The sequence below is a fragment of the Alosa sapidissima genome, chromosome 19 (assembly GCF_018492685.1).
Source record: "Alosa sapidissima isolate fAloSap1 chromosome 19, fAloSap1.pri, whole genome shotgun sequence".
Lineage (NCBI taxonomy): Eukaryota > Metazoa > Chordata > Actinopteri > Clupeiformes > Clupeidae > Alosa > Alosa sapidissima.
In genome coordinates this window covers 26,146,799-26,156,321 of record NC_055975.1, presented here as the reverse complement: position 1 = coordinate 26,156,321, position 9,523 = coordinate 26,146,799, and the positions used below count along the sequence as shown (strand labels likewise).

Sequence of the window (9,523 nt, the reverse complement as noted above, 5' to 3'; positions counted from 1 at the left end):
ACTTTCCGGAAACTTACCATGGGAAGTTAAGCTGGGGAATTTTGGAAATATTCCAAATGGGAAACCTTCATGGAATTAAAGGAAATTATGGGAATTTACGGAAATGAACATGGAATTTTGGGTAATTCATACAAACTGTTTCATATACAAACATTAACATTTTGTTTCGTAATAAGCAATATGATTTGTATGTTCGGATTTTTGCTTAGCTTAGCATACAAAGCTAGCTAGCATGCTAGCGGGGATCCCATTCTCTGCCTATGGTTTACTAGTGTGCTAAACTAGCAACACTGAACTGCCCAAGATACACTACACCACTCAACAACAAAATCCGATTGGTTGGAACATTTTTCCCCATGCATATGAACGCACCATAGGTTTCTTTTATGTCTAGCAGCCTATGCCGATTGCTGTGTGCATGTGATTGACATATGTGCAGGGTAGAAATTTGACTGAAATTGCATTAAATCAGGTTGTTTTAACTAATATTATGCTGCAAGATGGGGTTTTGTCCACTACATTAAGTTCCCTGTTATAGACCAACTTGCCATATTAAAAATTCCCAGTTTATTCCCATTAATTCCCGTTTATTCCTGTTAATTCCCATGGAAAGTTTCCAACTTTGAAAATTCCCGGAATTTTGCAACCCTACACACTACACAGAATGAGTTTGGGGACCAACACACGTTCACACATACACACTCACAAACACACACACACAGAGCAGCAGCCGTGAGTTTGGGGGCCAATACAGCACCAGGCATGATTTTTGGGGCCAGCACACACACACACACACACACACACACACACGCACACATACACACACACGCACACATACACAGCAACAGGCATGACTTTGGGGGTCACTTGGGGCGTATGGAGAAAGAGAGGCTGGTGATAGACCAGTCCGGAGAATGCCTGGCACTGCAGGGGTATATATATGGGCAATTTGCTTGACACAGAGGCATTAAGGGCAGTCTGCTTCACACTGGGCCATCCTTCTACAGAGTGAGGCACTCACACTCAGTCTCACACACTCGGGCAGGGTGTATCACTCACAGTAGAACTTGTTTTCACACAAGGAGCATTCCGATCCGTGCAAGGGTATTTGTCTTCACGTGGAGGCAATAGGGCCGTCCGTGTGGGGCATTTGGAACATTCTGCTTTATACACTGGGGAGTATTCTAGCCTCTAAAGGTCTCTTTCATATGCACCATGGCACACCTAATTACAATGTCGGGCTAGCATGCAGTAGCCAGAAAGTTGTGGTTTCGATTCCCGGTTGCCCATGGTGTCCTCTTGAGCAAGGCACTTAACTGGCCCTGTAATAATTGAGGTCTGGAAATCGCTTTTGTGATCGCCCATATGATTAAATAACAAAAAATATAATTGATGAGGTACCACAGGCTGTCACTCTAATTTTATTGACTGCTAAGCTCTCTGAGGCCCTTAGGTCCCTTGTAGAAAGAAAACCATTTTATTTTATGTGGTTTATTAGGGAACTTCTATTTTGACCACTGTTTTACATGCAAGTCAAGAGATTCTTGGCTATTTCCTCTTATAAAGATTCACGAAGGACTCGTTCGGAAGAATTACACAACATGTCTCAGTTTATAAAACATCCACAAACATCCAACGGAACAGACTGTAAACAACTGTGGTTGTGTTTTTAATATTTTGTATTGTACAGATTATGAAACAAAGAACAAATATTTTAAAGACTACAGTACATTAAAGAATATTTTTCCAACATTACTGTAGCTGACTATTATTATTTACAAAATGTACACTACTGTTGCACCCCAAAAACAATGCGTGAAAGCAATTCTGGGCCTTTGAAAGTGACAGATACTTCACAAAAAATACAGAACACCTTCTGCTCTCTTTGTTGATATTTGAGTTCAACGGCCAATCCAATCAATAGCCCCTCCCATCCATGCTCCTGAAGCAAGGTGCTGATTGGCTGAAATTGTTCATGGCTCAGTCCAAACCTCTATGTTTGTTTGTTTGTTTCCCATTGACTCTGTCATCACTGTGCGTGACAATCAGATTGTTTCTAGCATATACACTTAGCGGGGAGCTAAGGCTGTGAAGACCAATCTGAATTTGATTAAAGAAACAAAAATGAAAAAAGTCTTGCAGTAGAATCGGAGACTGCCCTTTTAAAACGAGACATATTTGTGAGACAAATTGGTCCTCCTATAGGGACCACATAAGATTAAGGAGCATCAAATATACGCCCATATGACATGTAATTCTAGAGAATATAATGTAGAATTTGAGCCAATGATTACCAATATGCCACCAACATTATGCAGAGATTAGCCTAAATCCACAACAGCATGTATACTTATGAAGTAGCTTATGATTTCCCATCATCTGTTGTGTGCATTATCATTGCTATCTTCCATTGTTATGTATCAATGTGTGAGTGTGTGATCATGGCTATTCTGTTGCTGTAATGTGATATAATTTAGAAACGCCCAGTCCTGACAAGTATGAATGAATGGACAGAGAATGGACAGGATAAACCTGCTCTTCACAGACACTGGTCAACAGGAGAGAACTGACAGGGACAGAGACAGAGACCTGGATGAGCTCTGTGAATAGAGTCGAGTTTAGATCAGATGGCAGCACTGGTGTGTCAGGGTGCAACAGAGAACAGAGTCCCGGAGAGGCAACGGCTCAGGGCGAGTGTGTCGGCGTGTCTACGGGCTCTTGGGGTCTGCACGGGGGTCTATCCGCTCGCCGTCCTTCTCCTCCGAGGCGGCGCTCGCGGCCTTGGGCTCCTGTTTGCGTTCGAGTCTGTCGCCGCAGGGGACGGTCCCCAACACCTTGGCGCTGTGCTCCTGTGCTTTGGCCCTGAGCGCGGCGATGCTGTTCTCCCTCAGCTCCTCCTTGGAGATGGGAGACGCGCTCCTCCCCGTCCGCTCGTCCGCCACGTCGCCCGCCTCCGACTCCACCCCCAGCTTCTGATTGGCTGAGGGCGGCTGCGCCACCGCGTCCGGCTTCCCCCCCGTCTGTGACTCGATCGACTTCTTGTGCATCCCTGCAAAGAATTGTGGGTAGGCGGATTTAGAAAAGCGGCTGTTGATTGGCAAGCCCTCTTGAACTGAAAACAGCAAAGCACAGGGTCAATTTAGATGCAGCTGTTACACTCGTTTGGTGCACTTACGCTAATATATTTGAATATTACGTGAATGAGGGTGACTAACGGAATACAATCCCAAATCAGAAAACACAAATTGATTGTTGAGAACTAATACTGAAGAATATGAACATGAACAAAAAATATGACATGAATGGCCTCTGCAGTATTCAACAAATGGGCCAGACAAATCCTAACCTTGCTTTATACCTATATGTGTGCTTGATAAGTGTATTATACAGATTATTACAGATTATATTATCTCAGAAAGCAGGCACAAATGTAATGGTCTACCATGGGGATATTTCTAAGCCTATTCATCGTGTATGAGTGGATGTCTCCACACAGCCTTTCCCAGACACCTTAGCTCTCTTTCCTATTCAAATCCTTACAGGGACCGCTAGCTGACGGCAGTGGTGTCTTTCAGAAGCAGTGCAGAACTGTGTAAGAGAAGATAAGTATGTTGTGTCACCACAATAGAATGGAGCATAGGGAATGAGCAGGATGAGTAGCCTATGCTGTGCCAACATCAGACTATAGGCATGGGGATGAGCAAAGTGAGTGTGATGCCAACATAGGAGTGTGGGCATGGGGATGAGCAAGGTGAGTATGATGCCAACATAGGAGTGTGGGCATGGGGATGAGCAAGGTGAGTATGATGCCAACATAGGAGTGTGGGCATGGGGATGAGCAAGATGAGTATGATGCCAACATAGGAGTGTGGGCATGGGGAATGAGTATGCCAAATACACTAGCGCGTCATCCACATACCCAGCAGCCAGGGGGCACAGGAGTCCATGATGCCGTCCTTGGCCGACTTGAGGATGGACTCGGGCAGGGGGATGGAGTGGCGCACCATGGCACCGTAGAGACCGTACTCCGCCATGACGCTGCTGCGACCCCAGCATTTCTCCCGCTTCCTCCACTTGGCTCGTCGGTTTTGGAACCAAACCTGAGGACCCAAACATGGACACCAGTCAGACCAGTACTGAGGACCCAAACATAAACAAGTCAGACCAGAACTACAGGATCCGAAGATAGAAACAGGTGGGACTAGTACTGATGGCCCAAAGGATTGGCACGAGTTAGACCAGTACTGATGAACATGAGTGCAGTGCAATTACTGCGACATTAGTGTAACACTTAAATATTGCTCTTTGAAAGTGTATTGAAAGCGCTTCAAAACATTTCTTTAGCAGGTTTTGCTTCATTAAGCTTTTCTAGAATTACCACTTTTCAATTTTATAGAACCATTTGACCCCTAGAAAACATTTGTATTAATTGTTTATCATCTCTACACTTCTGGGGAGTCTGAGAACCTTTCATCCCAAACCTTCTGTACTGAGGGGGTCTGGATCTCTTTACCCAGCCCTAATGCCACTCAGTGCTTTAAAACCACTCCAACTTCAAAGCACTCAGGAGCCTTATGGTGATACTAAAAAGCTTCATAAAGCCCAATAAAAGCTTAAAAGCGACACATAGCCTACATTTCACTGATTAATCTGATGAGTAGCCTTTAAGCCACTTTGGCCACATTAGTAAACTTGTAGTTTGGGTCAACTTTGGTCCCTCTGATCAACAGGTGCACCTTGTTTCAAGATCTTCAATATCTCCATTATCACTGATAAAATATTTGTCTTTCAAAATATTATTTACTTTAGGTTAAATACTTCAAAAAACTTCAAATATAAACATCTATATTTAATATATATTTATATCTATATATAAACAAATATTTAAATACTGTAGACCTATATATTTACAAGTAATCATTGCTAAATGTTACAATGTTGGATAAGCAAGATGTATCCTGATATGTAGCATATGGAAAATTAGTTCATGCTATACTAACAAAAATCTGATTTAAGTGTAGTGACGTGTGCAATGTCTAAATAAAAGCAGTCTTGGTTTGATGTGATTTGATTTCTCTTGATCTGCTTCATCGATTTCCCGATGGTTGGCAAGCCTATGTGCTAATAATCTTGGTGTCCTGTCAGGCGCCATCCGTCCCTGCTGGCGGGGAGGCTGTTGAATGGTCGTTGACACTTCAAGATGTTTAACCTGCACACTGCCGGGAAACTGACGCCTGGTCCTCCCCCGGCCGAAGCCCCGGGCTATCCGTCAGTGCGCAGGGTTCAAATTGATTTCATGGTGAAGGACTGAGTGCTTAAGTACCAGTTGGCCTCTCCTTAGCGTCGGAGTGGAGGGCAGGGAATCGGAAAGGGGGCGAAGAGGAAGCACAAAGAGACGGCACTAGTCCAGCGGGTGGCTGACATTGAATCTGAAATTATCAAAACCATTTTCAAATCTTTTTCTGATGGTTCCGATGATAGCCCTTATAGTTTTTTTTCAAGCGAAATTGGTTCCTTGGCGTTCAAAAGAAAGCCGGGGAAGGCAGCAGAGAGAGTCGACCCCAGGGGCATGCCGAGGCTGATTGAAAAATAAGTTAATTTCAAGCCCAATCGATGGTGGACAGGCGGGCAAATATCACGGGAAATTAAACGAGCGGTACCCGTGGGAGCACTGCTATTGACCCGTGCTAATAAATTCAATGTAGTTATTTCGTTTGAACTCCCTGCATCTCATGCCGTGCCTCCCCCAGGAAGGTAACAGGCTCGTCTGATTTAACTAATTATACTCGATGAGAAAATTGGATGTTAATTTTACTTAGGATTGGAACACTCTTATTTATTTATATTCCGTATTATTTATTCGCCACGTAGCCCCATAATGAGAATGAAATTAAAAGGCTCGCCGGCAGATGGATGGCTGGGGTCACATCGTAATTTTCTTCAGTCTTGATTGCTTGATTAGGTCGTTAGCACCTCCCTCGCAGACCAAATTGTTTCACATCCAACTGTAGTTGATGAGAGATTATCTGGCCGGGCGGGGATAGCGCTGGGAGACGGATCTATTTGGCGAGAAATGCGCCGCCCGCATGGCACCAAAGACTGATCGATGCAGCTTCAACTGACAGCATCAAGGAGCTCACTAACTCACCAAAGGAGTGTGCAAGGACTTTTAATTCCTATGCTCTGTCCATTTGTATTCATCGTTCGATCAGCAGAGAGGTGCTGTACCATAAGAGACTGATGGAGCAATTTAGGTTGGTTTCACATCACAAAACTGTGGTGTCTTTGATTTCATTTTGTGGCAATACCCTCTACCAAGATATACAGAACACATGGTGTGCGTGAGAACATTTCAAAAATAGCCTACCAGAGGAGTCATGGCATTACCAAATGGTAAAATAAGATTTTTAAAAAAGAACTTTATTTTACAAAAATATCTTCTTTGACAAATATCTTTTAAACAATTTATACAGGCCTATATTATTCACATAAAGAAACACCTATTGTATTGATACTTTTTTTTATATTTAGCAACAAATTAATATTAAACAGTTAATATCAGTGGGAATATTTGTAAAATATATTTCAATTACTTTTACTGGGAAAAACTCATTACGGCGACACGTTCACACATTTATAATTTGAAATAGATACAGAAATGACGGCATGAGCTCACCTGGATTCTGTCCTCTGGAAGCTCCGTCTTCATGGCGAGCATCTCACGCGCATAGACGTCTGGGTAGTGCGCTTCATTAAAGGCTTTCTCCAACTCTTCCAGCTGGTAAGATGTAAAGATCGTTCTGCAAATAATAAAATATCTAGCTAAATTTAGCACGTTTTAAGTATTTTGTTGCAAAATTACAAATCAAAATGATAACCTACACATTATATAGAAATTAATTATACAGAAATTGCGGCTATGGCGCAATGCAGAATGCAGAAAAGGCAACACTCAAAGATGTCATTCGTGAAGATAATGCGATTATATAACACGCTTTGCAGCATTTTCTCATCCCACAACCTGGGAATTGTTGTGTGAATTTTCTATCTGATTTAAAACGTGTAACCTTCATCTTTTAGAAGGGCTCTGAGCAATCTCAACAGGTCTACAATCTGTTAAATGAAGCCGTTCCGAGTTAGATCGAATTAAATAATCTTCAGAGTAGAGCTAGGCCTATACTCTAGGCTACTTTGTCAAGCATAACATCCAACTTAACTGCTTAATGCACCGAGCAAGAGGATTACGAAAACAGTGAACTTGACCATCAAATCCTCCCACCTTGCATCAGTGCCACAGTCCCTTATTTTTAAAACTGACCAAGCATGCCAAATGGGTTGTAAAAAAAATAGCAAACAACGTTCTGCAATGTTCTTCCTAAATAATTGTAGTGATTTATTTTTGTGCAAAGCCTGATAACTGGCCTGTCTCGTTTGGGTTTGGGGCTGTATAACAGGTTTATTATTAATGCTGTTCTAAATGTTTTTTAGCTAATGACAAATTATTCCTATTCTTCTTATTGTTGTTGTTTTTTTGTTGTTGTGGTTGGACGATTCTAAATAGCCTACATATTATCGCCAATGACATATAATTGGTTTAAGTCTGATAAGGGGTGGGATACCGTTAATCTTCAATGTTCTTTTTTTAATGGAGCGAATTCCAGATTTAGAGAAACACTGAAATTAAAACGAGAAAAAGGAGAGCCAACCATAGAAAGGGAAAGCCATTAGCTTACATATCCGATATGTGAACAATAGCCTAGGCTACCTTAGTCGAGGCTAATTATTAAAACGTAAACACCATGAAATACAGAGGAACTGAAATGTAGTTCATGCTAATTATTTCCATCAAGGCCTAAATACCTACTAATTACGGACACCTTTAGGTTTTGTTTTATTCTACAAAATATTGTACTAATCATGAAATACAAAGAAACTAAGGCTAATTTTAAACTTGTAGGCCTACACCCAAATAATACCAAGAAAAACGGGGCAGTGTTAGAAAAATAAAATAATGAAAATATAAATAGGCTATTAGGCTACATATATCACAGTAAGTGTAAGAATTATGAGACTGTGCCATGAAAAACAACAGTTTAGCATATGAACATTTCAGAAATAGCTACAAATAGCCTACATTAATAACCTATACAAAGAAATTTTAGAGGCAGGCTAATTATAGAAATGTAAATCTATGTTGCAATATCATTATTCAGGCTAATAAATAAAACATATAAAAATAGTTCAAAATATCTGCTGATTCTCAGAGAGTCCGTTATTTACCGGTGTCGCCGCTTCTTCCTTTTCTTACTCTGGCTCATGGAAGACTTGGATAGCTTCTTTTCACTGGAGGAGACATCCTCCGAATCTGTGAAAACACAACACATATATGTATACACAATATGTATTTAGCCACACAATAAAGAATGGCATCTAGATTATGGTTGTTTCATTCTACAAACAAAATGGACTGGTATATTTTCTACTTTCCATCAAAATTAAAAGATAATAATAATAATAATAATAATAATAATAATAAAGGACATTTGGTGAAAGTGTACAGCACAGGGTCTGTCATGTCAGCACCGCTGTTAGTGTGGCCTATATATCCTACACTGTTCATATAACAGCCTAACAGCTTTTAACATCACCTCGGAGTCTCGGATAAACAAAATTATGCAAAGTTGTCACTGAATTCACATCACTGAATTAACATAGCGCCCCCCCCCCCCCCCCCCCCCAAAAAAAAAGTAAAGAAATAAAAAAATAAACACAACGGAATTAATCAACTACAGGCTTCGAGGAGCCCCAGTGGAATCATATTGGCTGGTTGTTTGCGAATTAGCCTCCGTGTGTCCGCGTCCTGGGCTGCTTACCTGAGCTGGCGGACTGGCTGCAGTCCAGCTGCCCTACAGTCCGGTTCAGAGGCTGCAGGTGGACGTTCTGTGCGTCTGACAGGACCTCCAAAAACGCCGGTTGGCTGTAAAACGAGGGGATGCCTCCTGGGCCAATTAATCCCATCCCAACCCCGACCCCATGCCCCAGCATAGACCTGGCGGCCAGCAGGTGCGCCCCCGTGGGCAGAGATTCCAGCGCGCTCCGCGGGTTAGACGACGGCTCTTTATTTAGCCCAAGAATCTCCTGGATACCGAATCCCGTGCATCTGGGCGGCTGTGTTGCGATTATTTTGGACTGTTGTAGGCCGTTATTTCCTCCGATCTCTGCGGGGCAAGCTGTTTTCGATTTGTTTAAACTTTCCGTCAACACGGCCCCTTCCTTTCCCGTCATGACGCCTCGGAGGATATTCCCTTTCTTCAGCTCACACACACACATACACACGCGTCGCTCCCTTGTGCACTAGAATCCACAGTGCAATACCCTCGATCCCCGTAGAAAATCGCCCTTTTATCCAACAGGTCCATCCCAACAAGGCTCTAAACTCGCGAGCCAATCAGCGGCGAGGATGTATTACGGAATTCCAGAGGATCACAGACGCAGCGCCCTCGCATGCATTATTCACAAGGAA

General features: G+C 42.4%; 1 protein-coding gene across 2 annotated transcripts; it reads right to left on the bottom strand.

Moving 5' to 3' along the window:
- Window positions 1–1,750: 1,750 nt before the first annotated feature.
- Window positions 1,751–9,336, bottom strand: vsx2 (visual system homeobox 2). 2 transcript variants are annotated; one of them, XM_042072530.1, is made up of 5 exons: window positions 8,874–9,336; window positions 8,281–8,365; window positions 6,677–6,800; window positions 3,920–4,100; window positions 1,751–3,112 (listed from the first exon to the last, which is right to left on the bottom strand). In XM_042072530.1, exons 1-5 carry the CDS (start codon window positions 9,328–9,330, stop codon window positions 2,709–2,711), a joined length of 1,251 nt encoding a protein of 416 aa, XP_041928464.1. In that variant the 5' UTR covers window positions 9,331–9,336; the 3' UTR covers window positions 1,751–2,708. The 2 variants fall into 2 exon arrangements, with proteins under 2 accessions (XP_041928464.1, XP_041928465.1); XM_042072531.1 differs by having other exon boundaries at window positions 1,751–3,049.
- Between the last annotated feature and the right edge of the window lie 187 nt (window positions 9,337–9,523).